General features: G+C 46.7%; 1 protein-coding gene across 3 annotated transcripts in view; it reads left to right on the top strand.

The window, feature by feature from the left end:
* Positions 1 to 23,211, top strand: part of CLPB (caseinolytic mitochondrial matrix peptidase chaperone subunit B) — a 129,748-nt gene that overhangs the window by 99,100 nt on the left and 7,437 nt on the right. For 2 of the 3 annotated variants that reach the window (XM_036426694.2, XM_036426696.2), the window contains 5 exons: positions 6,796 to 6,910; positions 15,865 to 15,942; positions 17,165 to 17,220; positions 22,004 to 22,048; positions 22,399 to 22,560. In XM_036426694.2, coding sequence (XP_036282587.1) covers positions 6,796 to 6,910; positions 15,865 to 15,942; positions 17,165 to 17,220; positions 22,004 to 22,048; positions 22,399 to 22,560 — 456 coding nt within the window. The remainder of the gene's footprint in view (positions 1 to 6,795; positions 6,911 to 15,864; positions 15,943 to 17,164; positions 17,221 to 22,003; positions 22,049 to 22,398; positions 22,561 to 23,211) is intronic. The other variant, XM_036426695.2, reaches the window with a different exon arrangement.

Here is a 23,211-nt window from a genome sequence, read left to right as displayed (position 1 = left end):
AGGGATTTCTTCACTTCCTTTCCCAGCCTGCTCCCTGCTACGTATCTCGTTTTGAGTGCTGGTGCCTGGCCCTGTGCTTGGTCCTATGGGATGGAAACACTATCTGACCTTCATTACAGGTTTGCTGTGGGTCAGACAGCTCTCTTTGCTTTATGGGGACAGGTTTTTGCTTTGTCCTTTCTTTGTTTTTAACTTTTTTAAAACTTTTTATTGAAATATACTTTTATAAGTTACACATAATATTAGTGTAAAAGTCAAGAAATAAACTATCATAAGCACACAGAAGCTCACTTTCTACTCCCTTTCAGTACTCCCCATTCCCCAAGGGTAAAATTATCCTGGGTTTTTTTATTTTTATTTTATTTTTACATGGTTTCAAAAAAGAGTACAATGATTTACTATAACACTTCTTGCAGATTACCAATCATTAACATTTATCACACTTGCTTTATTACTTAAATATGTATAAATATATAGAGAGCTATATATCTTTTCTGAATCGTTTGAGAGTAAATAATACATTTTATGCCCCTTTATCCTTACTTATATGAATTTTCAAAAAAACATGTACATTTTCTTACATAACCTCAGTACAACCTCAAAATCAGAGCATTATATTGATCCTAACTAATCTACAGATATTATTCAGATTTCTCCAGTTGTTCCAATAATTCTCTTTACAAGAAAAGAAAATTCGCCTAGCTGGTGTGGCTCAGTGATTGAGCGTTGACCCATGAACCAAAGGTCACCAGTTCAATTCCTAATGTTGGCATATGCCTGGGTTGCAGACTCATTCCCCAGTAGGGGACATACAGGAAGTAGCCGATTGACATTTCTCTCTCATTGATATTTCTCTCTCTCCAAAATCAATAAAAACATATGTAAGAAAAATTCTGGGTCCCACGTTGGATTCAGTTGTCATGTCTCTTTAGTCCTTGATCTGGAACAGTTCCTCAGTCTTTCATTACCTTGATATGCTAACAAGTACAAACTGATTATTTTGTAGGCTGTCCCTCAATTAGGGTTTGTCTAAAATTTCCTTATAATTCAACTCAGATTATGCATTTTTGGTCTAGAACACCATCTGGTGTTGGTTTTCAATAAATTCATTAGGAAGCCCTGTGTTAAAAGTAGACATATGAAATTTGTGTTTTAAGTCTCATTTCCCTGTATAGACTCTGAACTCCCTGAAGGCAGGGAATAGTCTTATCTCCAGGATGAAAGTGCAGGAGCTGGAGTCAGGCTACAACAGTTAGTGTTCTGTCTCTATTTATTTGCTACCAGTGGGATCTTGCTTTATATATTTTATTGATTTTTTACAGAGAGGAAGGGGGAGGGGGAGAGAGAGTTAGAAACATCGATGAGAGAGAGCCATCGATCAGTTGCCTCTTGCACACCCCCCACCGGGGATGTGCCCGCAACCAAGGTACATGCCCCTGACCGGAATCAAACCCGGGACCCTTCAGTCCACAGACCGACGCTCCATCCACTGAGCCAAACCGGTTTCGTGTTTTGTTTTGTTTTAATATATATATATATATATATATATATATATATATATATATATATATATATATATTATTGAGTTTTTACAGAGAGGAAGGGGATCTTGCTTTAATTTACTTTATCTCTGTTTTTTGAGGGACGAGATACTCTGAACTTCATAGGGCTGCAAGGATTAGAACAGCTGGTCCCAAGTCAGGCAAGATCACCAATAGATGCTAAAACTAACGAATGAAGTTTGAAGAAAAACAAAATATTTACATTGCCTCAGATTTTTACCCCACAAGATACTTATTAATTACAAAGGGGACAATGATAGAGGAGAAACCTGGCACCGACCACCTCAACCAAGTGATCAAAGTAAGTCACCAGGTATAGGGTCCAGAGTGTCAGATGCCTCCTGATTTGGTGCACTAAGAGGAACACAACTCATTTTTTTCGCTTACCCCTTTTAACTTCTCTCACTAGTCGTGTCTCTGGATCAGCCCAGCTATTTACATGTTACTGTTGCTCTGGCAGCAACAGGAGGATGGTCTAGAAGAGAGGAGAATGGAATCTGAGATATTGATGATAGTGATGTCCAAGTCTGATGGGACTGATGCCTGCTCTGTGCCCAGTCTTCCTCTACAGTAGGGGTGTCGAACTCAATCAGAGAAGGGGCCAAAATCTAAAATCCAGCCTAAATCACGGGCCGAATGGTTTACTGAACAGTCATAAACTGTCATTGTGATGGAAACGCAGCGGAGTGCAGTGATGACAGCGCGGTGCGGGCCACATTGCAAGGCCTGGCGGGACAGATTTGGCCCTCGGGCCTTGTGTTTGACACATGTGCTCTACAGGAATGTGTCCTTTATGAGCCAGTTCAAGAAACTTTCATTCCCCAGTCTCCTTCCATCTGCTATGTATCCCCTAGACTCCTTTGTTGGGTCGCTTCAGCTCCCCTTGTCATCATTCCCCTCTCTAGTCTCATCTGTTGCCCCTTGGTCTCTTTTGTTGACCCCCCACCCAGCTCTCTCTGTGATCCCCAGCTTTAGGGCATAACTGTGATGTGAGCTGGTGTTGGAGTCAAGGAGCCAGGAGGATAAGGCATAGCTGAGTCTGTGAGCAGCCAGTGTGCTCTGTGGCCCTGAACTCCTATGAGCGGCAAACTGCAGCTTGGCCTCTCTTCTCTTCCCTCCACCATCCCTATCCCATTCTTGCCCAGGGTCTCATTATGCCTGCCACCCCCGCCCCAGCTACCCTCTCAGCGAACACACTGCCAGGTTCATTATCAGACCTTTTCTCTAAGGGATGCCCAACAGTAATGGTGCCTGACATACCCCTCTCCCTGTAAAGCTCCCCACCTCTGCCTGAGCCCAACTAGGCTTTGCCTCAGCCTCCCAGCCCTTTCCTGTAAATGCACTCAAAGCCAGGAGGGGTGCCATGTTAAATCAAGAGTGATGGAAACCAGTGGCAGCGAATATCCAGCCAAGATGCAGCATAGGGAGCTGGTTGCTGCTGGCTCCAGGTGAGGGCTTCTGAAGCTGATTGTATATGGCTTTTATTAAGAAGATGATCACTCCCCCACTCCTGAGCTCCCGTGTGGCTTCTTTCAGTGCCTCTCAGCCCAGTACCCTCTGCTTCTGTAGGCTGGGTCACCTACACTTACATTCCCTGTTAAAGCACGACCTTGACCTTAGTCCCTGTAGTCTTCCTCCCCATTTCCTCAAAAAGCCAAGAACAATAGTAGTCCCTATTTATGGAACCCTCCCCAAGTGCCTTCCCCCATTCTCCTCTCTCCTCTTTCCCAAGAAGAGTATATGCAGACCAAGTATTTTCCTTTTCTAGGTTCTTCCGCTGGCTTGCTTTTCACAAGCCTGGGCTCATATAGTTAAAAAGTCATTCAGTACATTTTTTTTTTTTTTATACAAAGTCTGTGCTAAGCATTAGGAAAAGAAAGTGAATTTGTAACATATCTGGTTTAATCTCAGTATCCTGTACATTTTTACCCAAAATTCTGCATTTTCAAAAGTTTTTCGGAATAGATATTTAGGGTTCCAGGCTGGTAGAGAATCGGGTCATGCTTAGATTTAGGCCATAGGTTAACTCTTTCCCAGGACCATCTGGAAAGCCCCTAGAAACGAACCAAGTCACAATGTAACCTTTCCCCACCCTGACCCCATAGACGTTAAGGACCCTTTCTTCTTGCCCAAGAAAATAGCAGGAATTCTAAGGTAGCCATAAAATCATGACTCTGAAGAAGAGTTACAGGAAGTAGAAATGTTTCCCTGGAGAAGACAAAGAGGCTATGAACATTGTACCCAAATCAACAAACTGGTGACAAAGTCATGTTAGGCTTGGCATGCAGCAAAGGAGAAAGATATGTTCTATGAGGCCCCGCAGATCAATGGCGGAAGTCTGTACCACGTAAGGAAAACTGACAGGCAGAGATGAGCCATAGAAGGTGTACTCGGAACCCTGTTGGTATTGGGACTGTGCCCTGCTGGGTTCCTCGGGAAGGAATCAGGGGCCACTTCCAGGGCAGTGGGGGCATCCACGTGGACTTAGCTCCTGGCTTCTACTTGAGCCAGAGCAGCTCTTCTTTTTATGTATGGAACTCCATGCAGATTACATTATTTTAAAGAGTTTTAGTAAATAGAGTTCCAATCAATCAATCAATCAATGGCACTGGGTTACATAATCAGTTATCAAACTGCAGTGAAGGAGAAGTAGCAATTATCAAAGGCCTCCCAAGGGCCAGCTACTGTGCTCTCCTCCACTTGAATCTCTTACATACCATTTCCTCATACACATTCACTGTGTACCAGATACTCTGCCAGGTGCTTTATATACACTTTCTCCTTTAGTCTCCACCAACATCCCCAAGGATCCTGCGAGTTAGGCATGAATACCAGCCCCATGTTAGAAATACTTTCAACAATAAAGGTAATTTTTAAAAAAAATAAAATAGAGGAAACAAAAAAATAGGCTATGTATAAAATGCTGAGTACAGTGCATGGCGCACAGCAGCTAGTCCACAAATGGTAGTTCTTTCCTTCAGTTGGCATGTATTGACTCTTCCTGTGAGCCCAGCCCTAGGCTAAGTGCTGGAGCTATAGAGAAGTTCTTTGTCACTAAGAACTTTATGGATTAGAAAAGAGAGAGAAACAGGCCTGCCGGGGAGGCCTGTGGAGCACTCATTTCAGTCAAATACCGGTAAGTGCTCCAGGGGCTTGCGGCAGGCAGGAGGCCTTACAAGAGGGTTCTTAGACAATTCGGAATTGAAGCTGAGATCACCAAGGCACTTGGAGGTGGGTGGGAGTAGAGAGACTTCTGTGGTGAGGGAGCAGTGTGAGCAAAGGCCTAGAGGTGGGGTTACACATCACTGAGGAGAAGTGAGGAAACGGACCCAACAAACCAGTGGAGACCAGTTTCCATCACTTCGAGCTCCTTCCACAGTCTCCCCGATGGACTGTAAGCTGGCCAGTGGACTAGCTGGTGCTGTACACCGGCCTGTGTGTATCTCACCATCAGAGCCTTTCCCTCGTGGGCCGCGTGCTGAGAGGGACTGGGTGGGCAGGGAGGAGGAGGAGGCAGATATATGACTGGAGTCGTCAGAGCCAGGTGATGTATGTGGCGCCTGAGGGAGCTGCACAGTGACACTCTGGATTCCAACCGGCAAGCGTCGCTCCACTGGGATCGGCGCCGAATTATTGCTCCACATGAAACCCCAGGACTGATGGGAGCTTTCAGTTACAGACTGATAGCAACAACCAAAATTGGATTGTTTGCTATTTATTTTTTTTAACTTCTGTCAAGGTCACTACCGTAACAGGAAAACACTGCCCAAGCAGCAGGTATTTTTCATCCACTCTGCCCGCAAGAGCAATCTGCAACCACAACTTTTGTGACAGCGCCTTACCTTGGCAGCATGCTTTCTAGAAACCTGTCAGTGTTGTAGAGGTCTGAGGGAAAGAGAGCCTCCTGAGTTCTCTACTCCAAGACCTGCTTTCTCCCCCGTTCCCCAGCTGCCATAAGCGCTTTCTCATGGTACCGAGGCACTCACCCTTCCCCCCTGTTCTGCAGAGTCCCACAACTTCCGCCTAGCCCATTACTCCTGCTTCTGCAAGCTTCCCGTCTCCCAGGAAGCCTCCACCCAAAAAGTGTCCCACACTTTGTGTGTCCTTCACTTCTTTGTCCTCCTACACCACCCAGTCTAGTTGTTTGTTCCTCTTTATATTTGTCATCAGATTCATTTTTGTAGTTATTCACTAGGTGCCTCTGCTGTGCCAGGACTTCTGCTAGAATAGTGAGTGGAAAATAGTGCCTGCCCTCAGGGAGTTCATCACTGATTTTAGAATACAGGCTCATACAACAAACTTGTTCTCAAGTAGTTGGAGGGGTTTTTTGTTTGTTTTTTGGGGGGTGGTGAGGAGGTGGTAGTAAAAGGCATAGGGCTAGGAACGGGCATGCATGTTTTAGAACTGTGAGGAAACTGGATGGTTCTGCCTGAGAAATATGTATGCACAGACCCTGCCTCACCTCCCCCAACAGACTTTGAGCTCCTTGAAGGCAAGGCCTTGCTCTCCTCTTCTTCCTCGAAGTGTGACCAAGCTCAGGAGCTTCTGCCATTACTGAAATGGACCACACCAGGGCCAGCACATGCCAAACATTCAGCATCACTAGAACCTCCCAGGGGGCAGAGCACAGTTCTCTTCCTTCTCCCTGACTCACCTTCCCATCCTGGGGCCCAGCACAGAGCAATTGCTGAATAATTGTGTTTCATTGAAATGCAGTATCATTGAAGTGGAAGGTGTTCATAGTTCTGGTTTGAAAACCAAAAAGGTTTTCAAGAGAATAAGTGGAAAGAATATTTGCTGAGCACTTACTACATGCCAGCCATGATGCTAGGCACATTATATATACCATCATATTTAATCCCTCATTGAAAGATAAAACTGAGGTGAAGTAACTTGCTCCAGGTGATAAGCACATTTTGTAAGTGATAAATCTGGGGTTCAAACCCAAGTCTTCTGTCAGACTTCAGAATCAAGGGTTAATTTAGTAGGAGTGCTTATTTTACTAACCGGGTTGGCCAGCACTCTGGGCAGTGGCCGCCTGAGGTAAGGAGATGGGTGAGGAGTAGAACGGGAGGACTGAGGGAGGACCGGCCTCCAGGCCGTCATAAGCCAGAGCTGTGAATCCTGACCCCTGGGGAGCCAGGCCTGTGTTTTATCCCCTGGGTCAGGGATAGAATAAAACCAAGATGCTGCTGGGCCCGGACTCCTGAGCACCTTTGCTCTCTCCCCACAGTACCAGGAGAAGCAGCGGAAGCGCGAAGCTGAGGAGCGGCGCCGGTTTCCACTGGAGCAGCGGCTGAAGGAGCACATCATCGGCCAGGAGAGTGCCATCGCCACGGTGGGTGCAGGTGAGTATGGAAGGTGCTAGTGATGAAGTGCACATCTGCTGTCACCATAACCGTATTGCATATTGTAACAACACTTTTTGACATACACTCTATGTGCCAGGCGTTGTAATAAGCTCTTTGCATGTGTTCTGCCATTTAATCCACCCTTACTGTGAGGTTGGTACCATTAAATCCCCATTTTACAGATGAGGAAGCTGAGTCACAGAGCACTTAAATAACTGCTCGAGGCTGCTTTTCCTGTGTTTGCGGTTTAACTCTGACCTTCATCTGGTCCACTGTTCCCCATGTCCCTATTTTTCAGGAAACAGACCTAGAGAGGAATGGGAGCTTGTTCATCACTAGTAATGTAGCAGCTGAGCCAGAACCAGAACTTTTGTCTTTTGCCACTGCCTCAGTTTTAGATAAAACATCCTGAACAAGTCTTGAGTGCTTTCTTCTTCACCTCAGAAGCTCTTCTGTCCCATACTTTGACCCCTGAGAGTCAGACTGCTCACTAGTACAACCCCTAATCAATAGCCCTCCTGCCCATGCCGACCCCACCGGAAAGAAATATTGGACTAGGATCTGCTAAAGATGATGGCCTCCCCTTGTTTTCTGACCCAGATACATGGCTCCCTGAGGTGATAGCAAGGGCAGCGGAACCCAAGCCCAGCTTAGAAAAGGGGATGTCCCCAAAGGCAGTGGCTCTCAAAGCATGGTCTCTGAATCAGTATCATCAGCATCCTCTGGGAACGTGTTAGAAATGCAGATCTCACCGAAACTGGTTTGGCTCAGTGAATAGAGCGTCGGTCTGGGGACTGAAAGGTCCCAGGTTCGATTTCAGTCAAGGGCATGTAACTTGGTTGTGGGCACATCCCCAGTAGGGGGTGTACAAGAGGCAGCTGGTCGATGTTTCTCTCTCATCGATGTTTCTATTGTAGCTCTCTATCCCTCTCCCTTCCTCTCTGTAAAAAATCAATAAAATATATATATTTTTTTTAAAAGAAAAGCAGATCTCAAGCCTCACCCCCGACCTATAGAATCAGAAGCTGGGGATAGAACACAGCAACCCATGTTTTAACAGTCCCTGCTGGTGATTCTGATGCTCAGCTCAAGTTAAAAACTGCCCCACTGTGTCTTGGTCAGTCCCACTCTCATGTTGCTGCCTCTTCTCTCCAAGTATTTGGTGGCAGCAGCAACTGCCAAAGAAAGTACCAGGTTCTCACTGAGAAAGGAGACATCAGGCTGAACTTGTGGTGCCCCTCTGGGATATTCTGGGGTGGCATTTTCAGTGCTAGGAAACCAATTAGAGGAGTAATTGAAAGTGAAAGTGGTTGTCCCTGTGACACACAGCCCAGCCTGATCTCCATCATTCTCACACATTCCAGTGGGACTCGTGTGGTTGCCATGAGCCCTCGTCAGGTGCCCGACCTTATCAGCAGATAAGTGTCTAGTGCCTGGCTGGGGTTGCTCAGTGGTTAAGCGTCAACCCATGAACCAACAGGTCCAAGGTTCAATTCCTACTCAGGGCACATGCCCAGGTTTCGGCTCGATTCCCCAGTAAGAGACCATCGGGAGGCAGCCAATCAGTGATTCCCTCTCATCATTGATGTTTTTATCTCTCTCTCTCCCTCTCTCTGTCTCTCTGAAATCAATAAAAACATTTTAAAATTAAAAAAATAATAATAAAGTTGCCTTTAAAAAAATAAGTGTCCCAATGATCAGAGCTGCCTCACAACTAGATGTCAGAAGGCTGCCTGCTGGCTCACACAGGAGCCAGGGAAAGTTTTTAAATATATAAGGCCCCACTGTTCAGGCGCAAACCTCACCAAGCTGCCCTCCACCTTCAGCCACCACCCTAGAGGTGGCAACCTCCCACTTCTTTGCCAACATCGTGTATGAAATGGCAGGACAGGAGATGCTGGGAGCTCTCAGGGTTTGGAGAGAGAAGGAGTAGCCTAAGGAGAAATAGAGTACCTAGGCAGAGATCGAAGAGAGCATCTCTTGCTGGAGTCTCCTGTGCATTAGGGCCAGAACTGCAGCTGCCATCCTAGTCTTTTCCCTCTGCTTCTGACATGGCCCTTTCCTAGCATGCTGCCTGCTCCTCTGACCTCTTGCTTCTCACCAGCTTTTCAAGCCCATAAGATATGAAGCTCCCAGAAGTAAGAGTTGGGAGAGGAGAAGGACATTGAGATAGGAAGACTTCAACCAACGTGGGCTTGAATAGCAGGTCAGCAGGTACCAGCTGTGTCACTCAGGCCAGTCACTTAGCTTCTCTGAGCGTCAGTTTCCCCACCTGTGTGCTGGGGAGCAGGTCCAGACAGCCTGATTCTAAAGCACATGCTCTTTCCAATGTGTGCCAGGCAACACTGAATGAAACCTAGTCCCTGTCCGTAAGATGTTGACTATCTAGGGATGGGCACTGTGCTCTGTAATTCGAGCCCACAGCTGTCTCCTTCAAACTGGGACTGACCCTTAGCTCCCAGCCCCAGGCTGGTGTCTTTCCCTAGTCCTACAGAGCTCTACTGCCCACCCATCTGCCTCCCCTTGAGTGCACCCAAGCAAGAGTAGATGATTCAGCTTCTCACCTCCGAAGGGCTGTCAAAATGTCTGCCCTGAGTTCTTTCTTCTATCCAAAGCTCCATTCTGTCACCTTAAATCTGCCTCAGGTCAGGAAGGCCCTGCTTCATGTCCTGTGGTATGTAAGTTGACCCTGTAATGGTCCTACTGACTCCAGAAAAGACTAGAGGCCATTGGAGCCTAGTTTCTGGGACTGGTAAGTCATCAACTCCATTTGTAAGGCTGTAACTATGTGCCCACCTTACTGTAAGCCCTAAGGCTGGGGATCACAGTGACAATGGCCAGATAATGTCCAACTCCCCACCCGGGTAGAGCCCGAGGCACTCTCTGGGTCAGGGTTTGTGGTAGGCAGGCAACAGCCAGTGCCTCGGGACCTCAAGACTGAAGGAGGTGCAGAATGGGAGGCAGATGTAGACCTAGGCCAGGCCTCCCTGGGTCCTCTGGGCTAGTGTCACATGTGTGCTAGGGACTAGCTGGGTGGACCCTGGCACCCAGGGTACCAGAGGATGGGTAGCCAGAGAAGTGCCGCAGAATGAATTGATTTGATAAATGGCCATTTATTACCCTCTCGAATTGGCTGAAACCAATTTCGGTCACATCAACCCCTGGTAAGTGCTGGGATATTGATTTGTGCAAAGTAATACAGTGAATTTATCAGTGTGATCTCCAGCTGCAGGGCTTTTCTAGCAAGGCTGGCGCGCAGTTACCACCTTACAAATGGTGGAGCTAACGCACCAGCCCCACAGCCCAGGCCCCATGGCCTCTCTGGTCTTCTAGGGTCACTGGAGCCAAACCTACATACCATAAGCCAGAGGCTTGGCATTGAAAGCAAGGCTTTCCTTCCAGAATCCAGAGCTGTTCCTGGTCATGGGGTAGGTGAGGATGCTCTGTCGGGCAGTCCTCCTGGGAGTTCAAGAGCCTCTGTTTCTCACCATCCTCTTTAGAAAGACAACTCTGTTCAGCACCTTCAGCGCTAGACTCTACTCCCCTCCTCCAGCCTGCCCACCTCCTGTGTTCCTGTCTCAGTAAAAGCATCACCTAAATAAAACTTGGAATTTTTGTTGGCCCCTTCCTCCCTCATCAAATATCAAGTTCTATCATTCTGTCTCTTACATGCATCTCAAACCTGGCCTCTCTCCTCTGTTCTTAATACCACTGTTCCAGCTCAACATTTGAATGATACAGTAGCCGCCTTGCTGGCCTCTGCTTCCTTTTCTTCCAGTATAATCGCCTCTTCCCACAATTTTCATAGCCACGTTCATTTAAAAGATACAGACCTTACCCTAACCTGTTCGGCTCAGTGGATAGAGTGTCCACCTATGGACTGAAAAGTCCCAGGTTCGATTCTGGTCAAGGGCATGTACCTTGGTTGTGGGCACATCCCCAGTAGGGGATGTGCAAGAGGCAGCTGATCGATGTTTCTCTCTCATCAATGTTTCTAACTCTCTATCCCTCTCCCTTCCTCTCTGTGAAAAATTAATAAAATATATATTTTTTAAATTACTTAGGACCAAATAAATAAATAAAATATGTGTATCTAAAAATAAAATAGAGACCTTGCCCTGGCCAGTGTTTCTCAGTGGTTAGAATGTCAGCTACTCACTGAAGAGTAGTGGGTTTGATTCCCAGTCAAGGGCACCTACCTGGGTTATAAGTTCGATCCTCAGCCCTGTTTGGGCACATGCAGGAGGCAACCAATCAATGTGTCTCTCTTCCCCTTCCTTTCTCTCTCTCTAAAACTCAATTGGGGGGGTGGGGGTGGGGGGCGGGTCACTATATTCAATTGAGATTTACAAAACAAAACAAAAAGACCCAGACCTTATTTTAGGTTTTTTGTAGGTGCCCCAGCACCCATCGCAGAGTTTATTTTCTGAACAAATGGGTAAGCTCCCAGAGAGGGATTAAGAAGAGAGCAGGAGCCTTTTCACCCAGGGGTAGTAATAACTACTTGGAGCCATAGGAGACTCTTAGATCCAGGCCTCCCTCTTCTCTGTAAAATGGGCGTAAAGTACCTGTTCTTTCCCTTGTATAGTTCCAGAAAGAACAAAGATTAATTTGTTTAGTCCTTAAGCATTGCGCCACTGTTAGGCTATTCCCAAAAGTCCCTTTGGAAATGTGACTCTGGCACCTGCTCCACGGAATGCACAGTGAGATCGGAGCACACCCCACTCCTGGATACAAAGGCACAGGTGATGAAACCTCTTACACTGCCCCTCTCTGAGCCCATTCTCCTCTTCTGCAAAATGAAGATAATACCTGCTTCTCCTTATTCTTAGGAGGAAGGAGATATCTATGAAATAACCAAAGCTGTAGTGGTTACTTCTGCTGCTGCATTATGACTGCCATTATTTTTACTCTTATTTCACTTCTTGCAACTTACAGAATGCTTTCATAATCATTAACTCATTTACTCTTCATGTGGGGTTGACTCAGCGTGTATTGTATTCCTATTTTATAGATTTAAAATATAAGGCTCTAAAGGAATACGTGTCTTACTCAAAGTCAATCAACTAGTGAGTGGCAGAGTCAAGGTTCCAAACTAGTTCCTGTAACTCCTACCTTCTCCATCTACCACCCCATAGATGAACACAGATAGAGAATACAGTCCCCAGGAGTGGGTTGGTGGAGTTCACCAAAAAGAGTTGTTGCAGGTAAGTTTTAAGATGGTCCAGTAGTGGTGGACATGGCCAGGAGCAGGTGATCTGGAGGAAGAACCCAGCAAGGAGGCACTGGCACTGGTCCTGCTTGCAGGGATGAGACCAGCAATAAAGGGGACCCTGGCATCATCTCATGCCCAAGAGCAGAGGTCAGGGGACAGGGGCTCATGAAACCCTTGTTGAATGGCTGCTGGAGCCAGACAGTTCTCCAGGTGAGGCAAGGGTATGAGGAGATGCCATGGCTGAAGCAAGGCAACTCCTTTCCCTCAACTCCTCAAAAGACAGCCAGAGCTGAGGGTAAACCCAGCATCTTCATTCATTTACCTGTGTAACCTTGAGCAGGTTACATAACTTCTTTGTACATATTTCCTCATCTATAGAGTTCCCTGCCTCATCAGTTCATAAGGAGGCTCAAGTGAAGTTATGTCTACAGAAGTTCTTTAAAGATTGTGAAGTGTTAGCAGAGTGAGATGCTGCCTTCAGTGATTCACAATGAAAGTGCCAGTACCTACGTGGGCCTGTTCAGGTCTCTGTCTGTCCCAGCCTCTGTCCTGCACCCTAACAGGACCCTCCAGGCTCCCAGCCACCCTGCCTACCACACCTCCTGGTGCCCACCTTCCTCAGTCCTTCCTAACTGCTTCCATTTTTCATTCTGTCGGACACCATCTGCTTGGTCGTTTTTCTCTTCAGATATTATTAGAAATATCCAGAGTTGTAATTGTTTAATGGTTGGCATTTCGCCTGTTTCACAGGGGGCCCAGATCAAGTCCACCCCAGACTCATGCCCTGGGTCTGGCAGAATTGACCAGTGACAGCTGTGCAGGGGTCTGCCTGGCATTATAAAGAGCTTTCTCTCAGGTGCATTATTAGAAAAGAAGGAGAAAAGAAGGCCGCAGGCACAATCCAATTGTACATTCTCCACTGTGTGTTAGAACTGCATCGCCCTGGAGTGTGCAGCTCTCGGTGGGCTGGACAGCTTCCCTGAAAGAGAAATCCAGATCAGAACGTCAGGTGCATGATACCTGGGAGCCCCTGCCCCCACCCCAGGCCACCTAAGTCATACCGGGACACTTCCTCCTCTCCAGATACCCCATGAAGCCTGAACTCAGCTTATGCTCAGCTTCTTTTCAACCTAGATTCTCCATTCAGCCATTTTGGAGAAGAATTTGACTCCTTTTAGATGATCCCTTTCACCACCACACCCCAACAGACATCCACAACTAGTGTTTGCAAAAGTCTAGCCTCGCCATTTTATAATATCTCTACCTCTCCAAATATCCCCACCCCTGGATTTTTGTTTTATTCAGGACACTTGGGGACTCTCTCTTAGCAGGCTTGGCCTTCTCCCCTTCATCCTCAGACTTCAGGTACCGTGAGGCCCCGGGGTCCCCGGAGAGCCAGGCCTTACAGAACACCGGGCCAGTTAGTTTAGTGATGCCTTGGACCTGACCCAGGAAAATGGTTGGGTGGCGTTTTCTCGGGCCCCTCAGCATTTTTCAGGGAGCTGCTCCCAGGCAGGCAAAGTGGCCAGTCTGATGTCCATGAGTCACACAGTTCCCCCCTATTTCTGCTGAGGCCAGAACAACCAAGTATTTGAAGTAGCAGCATTAGAGATTGGCCTAAAAATGACCACAGCATAAAAAATAAAAAAAAAATAAAAAAGAAAGACAGACCACAGCATGGACCTGAGCTCCTACTATCTGAGACCTTTGTAATCTGATCCCACCCACCCTCTCATGTGTGTTCCTGTCTCTCCACTTCTGTCATGCTGGCCACCTTTGCTCTCGAGATCCTACCCAGCCTCCATGGTACATCATCAGTCCCACTTCTCCAGAAGCCTTCCTTGGCTTCTGCAGCCTCTTCTTCTTCTTCTTCTTCTTCTTCTTCTTCTTCTTCTTCTTCTTCTTCTTTTTCTTTTCTTTAATGTATTTTATTGATTTTTTACAGAGAGAAAGGGAGAGGGATAGAGAGCTAGAAACATCGATGAGAGAGAAACATTGATCAGCACCTTTTGCACACCTGCTATCAAGGATGTGCCAGCAACCAATGTACATGCCCTTGACCAGAATCAAACCTAGGACCTTTCAGTCTACAGACTAATGCTCTATCCACTGAGCCAAACCAGTATCAGCTACAGCCACTTCTTTGAAACCCAACCATATGGATCATACCACACAATATATTATTTAGGATCTTTACACCTCAAGACTGGCAGACACATCCCTAAGGCCATCATCTCTTTTTTTAGTTGACTTAGTTTCTGGGCCTTGTCCTCTGACATATATCCCTTTGCTAATCTCAACCCGGACTCTCTGGGAACCAGAACATACATGCTGTTCCATCTGCAAACTGACCTTGACATTGCATAGTGCTCTATCCCCTCCTGCTCTGACTGCCATGTAACCATTAATGTAACCCAAAGTGATGCTTGCTTTTTTAAGCAGCTCTATGTGACACAAAAGGACCAGTTTAGAGAAAGAAGCAAGTCTTCCATCTCTGCCAGTCAACTAGTAATCTAGTTGTGTAACATAGGCAAATCTCTTTTTCTATTGCCTCAGTTTCCTGTTCAGAATAATGGAGCTGAGAATTTCCTCTTGGAAATTCTTTTTTTTTTCCTTGAAAATATATTTTTTATTGATTTCATAGAGAAAGTGAGAGGGAGAGAGAGATAGAAACATCAAAGATGAGAGAGAATCATTGGCGGCTGCCTCCTGGATGCCCCACGCTGAGGATTGAGTCCACGACCTGTGCATGGAAACCGAACTGTCACCTCGAGGTTCAGAGGTAGACTCTCAACCACGGAACCAACCCAGCTGGGCATTTGTGGAAATTCTTTATGTAGGTTGTGAGTAATAAAATGTTAGTGATTTTTCCAACTGTGCCTAGTAGATAGTATGTTCAATAATGGTTCATCTTTTGATAGTTCTGCCTCCTGCTTTTATACTTGAGGATGCTTCCGAGTCTGATTCTTCCACTCTGTACTTGGGCATGTAACTTCCTTACCTTAAATGCACAGCCCTTCATTATATACTTCCTCCTGGAGAGGAGAGGTCAGGTCTGGTTCTAGCAGAGCTGCTCCCCTAAGGAACCGAGTACAGATCTATCCCATTCCCCCATCTCTGTCCACCCCCAAACCCCTGGAGGCATGGTTAGTGGAGATGTTAACCAAATGGCTCACCCTTTCATGCCCTGAGCTCTGCTACTTAACTGGCTTCCAGAAAGTGCATTTGACTGTATTTCCAGACAGCAGACCAGACCTTGGTTTTCCCAAATGGGAAAGAGTCCAGAGCTCACACCCCCATATCCCCAGGGGCCTGCTGTGGGCTTCTGCCTCTCCCATTTGTGTTGGAGGCAGGCTGTGTCTCCCTGGTTACGTGGTTAAGTAGATGGGTAACCAGCTAAGAGCTAAAGTTCCTCTCAAATTCTCCTTCACCAGCCCCCAGCCCCCTTCACCTCCATTCACCCGCCTTTCAGTTTCCCTGGCAACGCTGAGTGCTCATCCTGGAAAACTTTATCCGAAATCTGCTCTGGGCAGCTTTCCAAATCCATGCTAACCTGATTAGGTATCTCTAGGGGCCTTGCTAGCTAATCAGATTAGGCAGCACTAATGGTAGTGAGGACTTTGAGTGGGCGCAGAGCAGTAAAACATATTGTATACTTAGTGATAATTATCCTGCCTTTTGTGTCATTGATTTATCTGCCTCCCTCCCCATCCCCTGTCTTGTGTGTTGGCCCTAGCGATCCGGAGGAAGGAGAATGGCTGGTATGACGAAGAACACCCTCTGGTTTTCCTCTTCCTGGGATCATCTGGAATAGGTAATGGGAGCAGATCAGCTGGGGGGAAGAGGAGCATGGGGAGCCTCAGCTGCCGTGAGCCAGGGTCAAGCCACCCACCTCTAGTTCAACTCCAGCTCCCCATACAACTGCCTCCAAATTACAGAGCCAGCAAGAGGGTCATCTGTCACAGCAGGAATAGCTGGAAGGATGCCCCTCCCTCTGGAAGCCTGGGTGCAGGGTCTAATTCACCTGGAGGGCCAGGCTCTTCGTAGCCCTGCTCCAACCACTCTGCATCCCCTGAGGCTGGCTTTTGGGTACAATTAAACCAGCCCCACTGCCCAGCACATCAATCTTATTCAATATAACCTGAGACATAACCTGCTAGGAATCTAAAGAAAGTCCCTGAAGACCAATACAGTGCTAGGTGCATAGCAAAATTGGCTATAGTAAAATGGGTTGGGTATTTTTCTAACCAGTTAGGCTAAGGCATTCTCACCCCTCACTCTCTGTCCTCACAGACTCTCCAGCTCCACCACCTTCTGTGTTGACTTGATGGGGAATTACATGCATTTTGTTGCCTCTTTCCCTCAGCATTTTTGTGGGCTTACCTCTTCCTCAGATATAGGCTCCAAAAAGGTTACCACTACCTCACCATGATACTGTAGAACTTGACTTTCTATCTAGACAGTGACTTCCAAAGTCATCTACCAAATGGCCCTTCAGAGCCACCACTTTGGTAGTGTCATTCTTTCTTTATATTACAAAGTCTGTGAAGCCAAGGAGAGGTGCCCTCCCTATCTCTAGTTGGTCTGTGGCTCCAAGCCTGTAGGATGGCAAGATCATGGGTATCTAGAGAGCATGCAGTGCAGTGAGCCAGGAGGCAGGGTGCTCCTGGAGGATCAAGGTATGTGCTGAGCTTCAAAGGACAAGTTGGCTCTGAATTATGAGTCAACCTCCCACTCTTAGGATGTTGCTATGGAGAAAAATCCCCATCCACTGAAAAATCCCCATCCACTGAAAAATCAAGGTGCAGTTCAGACTTTGATTCTGAAAATCAAGGTGCAATTCAGACTTTGATTCTGGTCCCAACTTCATTCACTTTTAATTCCCTTGGTGACTTTGGAAGAGTCACTGACTCTCTCTAAGACTCAACGTTTCCATCCATAAAACATTATTTTCAGTGTTCATACTTTTCTAATATTTCATTCCAAGAGATAGTTATCTGATCCTAACCCAGTTCCTCTCCCTTCTTTCTCACTAGGAAAAACAGAGCTGGCCAAGCAGACAGCCAAATACATGCACAAAGATGCCAAAAAGGTAAGGGCTGGGACCTAGGCCTGATCTTCAGGTCATGGAGACCTTGCCACTCCTGCTAGCCCAAAAACCCTAGACTCCCTGAATCTGGCAATAGCCAATCAAAGATAGGCTCTGGTCCTGGCAGGTAAGGCTCAGTTGGTCAGAGTACCTTCCCGTATATGGTTCTCTCCCTCTTCCTTCCCCTGCCCACCAGTGGTGGGTGCCCATGACCCTAGGTGCCCTTGCCTCATTTCTGTGGAATGCCTCCCAGCTGAGGTGATAAGAATCGCTCAGACCTTGCCAGCCAAACTACCCCAACATCAGGGCCCCTGGCACCTCCTGTCCTTCTGGTCTAGCTGCCCCTTTGCCACCTTCCTGAGGGTCTGGCAACCATAGGAACAAGATAGCTCAGGTTATATCCTGAACTGCATCCATGGCCTCCTTCTACCTAGTAACTGGCTGAAGCCTTCTACGCCTCCATAGCTCTGCTGGTAGCTATGCTTTGCCTCAGCCAAACCCAGAGCAGACCCACTTGACAGGCAGGCAGGCAAGACACATAACATGACATGCTAATATGCTCCAACTGAAATAACATTTTTAAGACAATTTATCAGGTTGGCAGCGATTGAAACAATTAGCACTCTGGAAAGGGCCATAAACTAGCAAAACTATTAGGGAAGATGCAGTTACAGGCAGGAACCACCTGATTAGGGATGAAGAATTCTGAGTGTTTTAATTTTAATACTGTCAGAAAGGTTAATATTTAATTACAAATTATAATCTCCTTATCCAAGCTGTCTTAATGTGTCTTCATACACAGTGGAAGTAGAAGGAAAGTATCTGCTGACGTGCTGGTGTAGAAAGGCGAGGGGGGCTTGTGAAAAGACTGATGATGCGAGTCATTATTCAGTTGGAGCATCTCTTCAGTTGGAGGCATATTTACAACACTGCAGGGTGTTCTGATAGCACCTTTCAATGCATGCCTCACCCAGAAGGAAGTGACGCCATCACCCATTGAAGACAGTGGGCTGGGTGGTCCAGGTTCTGGAGCCAGTCATTTCTTGGCACAGGTTCCAATTCTATTTGTCAGGTTACTTTATCCCTGAACAATTCAGCTCTCTTGTCTCAGAGTGAGACTGTCTAGTACTTTGTCTGAGGTTGTCAGAGCATCAAATGAGCTCAGGCGCTAGCACATAGTAAGTGCCTATTCCCTTGTCTCGTATTTATTCATCACCTCATATTTTCTACATCAGTACCCCATTGACTGTCTTATTTGATCTTATGAGGAAAACAGCACAGATGCTAAATCAGACCCACTTTTCAGATGCAAAAACTGACCTATGGCATTACTGGGTCTGTCCAAGGTCAGTTGTTAAAGGAAGAAGTAAAATCAGAATCCAGACTCCCAACTCTTTGTTTTTAATTTCAGAGAGGAAAGAAAGGGAGAGAGAGAAGCATCAATGATGAGAGAAAATCATTCATTGGTTCCCTCCTGCACACCCCCACCAGGGATCAAGGTCCCAACTCAGTCATGTGACCTCCTGGTTCATAGGTCAATGCCCAACTACTGAGCCACTCCAGCCTGGCCCTTATGATGCTTTTAGAGTGTACAGGAGGGATGGACATCATTGTGAGAAAGACAGATCTATTGGCCGCCTCCCGCACATGCCCCAATTGGGACCAGGGATTAAACCCAGGTATGTGCCCTTGACTGGGAACCAAACCTGCTACCCTTTGGTACTTGGGCTAATGCTTTAACCACTGAGCAACACTGGCCAGGGCTAATCTGTCAACTCTCAATATCATTGTTCTCACATGCAATAGGAGGCTAAATTGTAAACATGTCATTTTGTCCCTATGATGCATAGGAAGATGAGGGGCATGAGAATCCTGTCATATTCGTGTGTTTTATTTTTGAATCATAGGTAGTGCTTCTGCAGAACCCCTGATTACAGAATCTATGTTTAGCATAGACTTTATATGGCCATGTAATTAGGCATATTTAAGACCTTCAAAATCTAAGAGCCTGGACAGTAAGCTATCTGATACCTCCAGAATTGAACGCGTGGTGTGCAGGAAGTGTCACATATAGACAGAGCCCAGTGTTACATTGGCCTAACAATTAAAGTGAGCACTGGCTTGGTTGGTGACTTGAATTCAAGTTCTGGCTTTCGGATCCTTAGTTGCTTCATTTGTAAAAAGTTACTCATAGCTCCAGACCTGGCTGCATCCAAGGCATTATTTGCACATTTTTATAATTTTTTTTTATCAGGTCCATATCTTATTTTTTCATTAGCCTCTACCATTCCTCCCAAATTGAGTGGTTTTATTAACTCCCATTATTAGGGTTAATAATCCTTGAGAAAAAACCTTAATGCTTTTCCGTGATCTCATCCTGAAATAGAGTGGAGGAGACATAAAGACTTGCAGTTATAGGGCAGAATGACAAAGGGGACAGAACACAAATCTGAGTCCACCTGCCTGTATTAAAATCCCAACTCTAAACTACTCTGTGGAGTTGGCTAGGATCTCAGTTTACATCAGTTTTCTCATCTGCAAAATGGGTTTAAAAATGGTGCCTAGCTCACTGGCTTATTATGAATGTTAATAAGCTGAAATAAAATGATAGCACCTGGTAAGCAATCAATACATGTTGGATATTACTATCATTATCCTTGCCTCACTTCTATTGTAGATAACCCTAAGCTAAGCTCATATGAAACCAAAATTACTCCAGTCAAGAAAATCAAGCCCTGAGGCTTGTTCAAATTTTCTTAACAATTTAGTAGAGCAACTAGGGTGAGAATCCAGATGACTTGACATAAGTAAGCCCTAGTCTATACTCCCAGTATCCTGGGACATTGATATCTAGGCACAAAACTCAGAAGCCTCCAGATGAGGACTGCCAACAGCCCAACTGATTGACAGAGCCGGAAATATGAGACAGTAGAATAAATGGCTAAGAGTATAGACTTGGAGCCAAATTGTCAAGCTTGAGTACCCTTGGGCATGTTACTTTAATCTGTGACTCAGCTTTGTCATCTGTAAGATGGGGATGATAATAGTGCTTACCTCATAGACTTGAAAATGTTGTGAGCCTTTATAATTTGCCAGGCACGTAGTAAGCACCCGTAGTAAGTAACTGAGTTATTATCAGTAGCCATGTGATGGCTTCCAGCCCGTTGCTCCCTCTGGGCAGCACTCCCAGCTTCCCCAGGTCCGTCCTCCCACCCTTCTGAAGCCTGTTTCTCTTGGCTGAGCTGTCTGGGGCCCTCTGAAAATGCTTGCTGGCTAAGCCCCATGTGCTCAGATAGCAGGGATCACCCCCAAACACACACACACACGATTTTAATAACTCTCCCAGGCCTTACCCACCCTTGGGTTAGGGTTCTCTCCTCAGGCCCCTGGTGAGACTAGGAGAGGAAACAGAGCCGTGTTACACAGGAAAATCTATAGCTCAAAAAGGGGAGGCAGCGGCCCTAAGGCCACACAGATTGTGGCAGAACTGAAACTAGAAGCAGGGCTCTTTCTGCCACCTTGTACCTTGGGTACAGACAGAGTGACAGGACAGAGAAAAAACTAGAAGTACATCGCTGAGTGAATTTCAGACCAAAGACCGAGCTAGAATAGGCCTGCATTTCAAATATAGCCACTATCCTCCCAGGGCCTTGGCACCCATCATCCCCAGCTCTCAAGAGACATGAGGTTAGTGTGTGTGCTCTCCCAGACAGGAGCACGTGCCATCAAGAGAGGAGCCTAGCCCTAACCGGTTTGGCTCAGTGGATAGAGCATTGGCCTGCAGACTGAAAGGTCCCAGGTTCGATTTTGGTCAAGAGCATGTACCTTGGTTGCGGGCGCATCCCCAGTGGGAGGTGTACAGGAGGCAGCTGCTCCATGTTTCTCTTTCATTGATGTTTCTGGCTCTCTATCCCTCTCCCTTCCTCTCTGTAAAAAAAATTCAATAAAGTATATATTTTTTAAAAAGAGAGAGGAGCCTAGAGAGAGTGTGGGGAAACCCTGGATGGGTGGAGAGGTGGCCTTTATAACTCCCTAAATTCTTCATGAAAAGGAGTGTGTCCTCTGCCTGTGTTGACTCACAAATGCCACACTACTCAGTGTTCTCTTCCGGGGCTAATCATGGTTAGGCCTCACCCCAGGGGATCACTTCCTTGGAAATCACCCCTAGGCCCAGCAGTGGTGAAAGAAAGGCTGCAAGCTATGTTTATGGGTGACTTTAGATTAAATGAAAAAATGTAAATAAATAAAAAGGTTTATTTAGAAGAAGAGGACACTAAAAGGGCATGTGCCTACAATGACTTGCAAATGTGAGGCCACCAGGCAGCTGTCTGGGTACGTGTTGCTCCCCTCCATGTCAGTCACGATCCACGCTGATTGTGACTGACTTCGTCCATGTCTGCCCACCCTGCTCAACAGGTGCCCCTCGAGGACAGAGACCAAGTCTTGCTCACTGATGTAGCTCCAGTGCCCAGCACACACGGATGCCCTCAGGAAATGTGGAATGGATGGGAGAACGGGAGGTTGGGTGGATGATGTGGTAATCAGACCAGTAGAGGCCTGCCCGGGAAAAGAGACATTCTGGACCACATTTAGGACAGGGACATGACTTGGTTCGTTAAGGTAGGGAATGGAATCACGTAGGGACTGAGTGGACAGAAAAAGAGGCAAGGAGCCAGAAAGAACATAGAAGAACTGGATAGGAGATCCTGAATTGGTGTGGTCTGAAAGCTTGTGGGTATTTGCCATCTTGCCGATTGGACTCATGCTTATGCTTATTTCCACACAGGGCTTCATCCGGCTGGACATGTCTGAGTTCCAGGAGCGGCATGAGGTGAGAGTCCTCGGTGAAGTGTGGTTTGGAGGGCTGAGAATTTTGATGTGGCTTGTCATTTGGGCCTGAGATAATTCCAGCAGCCTTGGGATTTGTCCTTTGGGGACATATGTGTGCAGCAGGGTCACTGACCTGTTTGCATGAGATTTGCTCTGAAGAATAATCATAGAAAAGATGTATCTGCTCTCCCATCATAGCAGGATTCCTGCCACCCTAGGATTCAGCCTGACACTCCTTGTTGAGATAGGTTGTCTTAACATTGTATGTAAAGCCATCTTCTTGTGTTTGCCCCAAATTGGAAACTCAGAGCATGGAAAGGCCTTTGTAACATGTTTCCTTTCTTCCTGTAGGTGGCCAAGTTTATTGGGTCCCCACCAGGCTACATCGGCCACGAGGAGGGTGGCCAACTGACCAAGAAGCTGAAGCAATGCCCCAATGCCGTGGTGCTCTTTGACGAGGTGGACAAGGCCCACCCAGATGTGCTTACCATCATGCTGCAGCTGTTTGATGAGGTGAAATGGGCCGGAATGAGGCTGAGCTGTCTGGGGCCCTCTGAAAATGCTTGCTGGCTGAGTCCCATGTGCTCAGATAGCAGGGATCACCCTGTGTTACACAGGAAAAACTATAGCTCAGAAAGGGGAGGCAGTGTACCTAAGGCCACATAGACAGTGATAGGATTCTGCCACATACCCATAAGTATGAGGGTCTGTGAGCCGTAGGAACCAAGAGCCCAGAGGCCAGTCAAGATAATTTCTCAACTTGCTGCTCCCCCATGTGTACATTTGGGCACTTAGCAGATGTGTTTTCAACCCCTCTCTGGACTAAGACCCAGGCTAGGCATCAAGGGAAGGCCAGCATTGCCCAAGGGTAAAAATTTTGCCACTGCCCAGACTGCCTTCCAGAGAGACAGAGAGTGGGGCAGAAGTGCCAGGAGAGAAAGACCTGAACTTGTAGTTCCAACTCTGTTTCATCTTCAGGCATCAGGGACCTCATGTGACATACAGGAAGGCTGAATCCAAAGAAAGCTTAAGAACCTTTCTGGCTCATAGGCCTCTTCTGAGGAGCTCCAGGCTCATCACAAATGAGACAGCATCCCCTCCCACCACGCGCACACATGCACACATACACGTGGAGTAAATTCTAAATGAGGAGAAGAAGCCCTT

The sequence above is a fragment of the Pipistrellus kuhlii genome, unplaced genomic scaffold (genome assembly GCF_014108245.1).
Source record: "Pipistrellus kuhlii isolate mPipKuh1 unplaced genomic scaffold, mPipKuh1.p scaffold_m20_p_9, whole genome shotgun sequence".
NCBI classification, from domain to species: domain Eukaryota; kingdom Metazoa; phylum Chordata; class Mammalia; order Chiroptera; family Vespertilionidae; genus Pipistrellus; species Pipistrellus kuhlii.
Note: the sequence above shows the minus strand (reverse complement) of the source record. Positions and strands in the feature narration are given on the sequence as shown.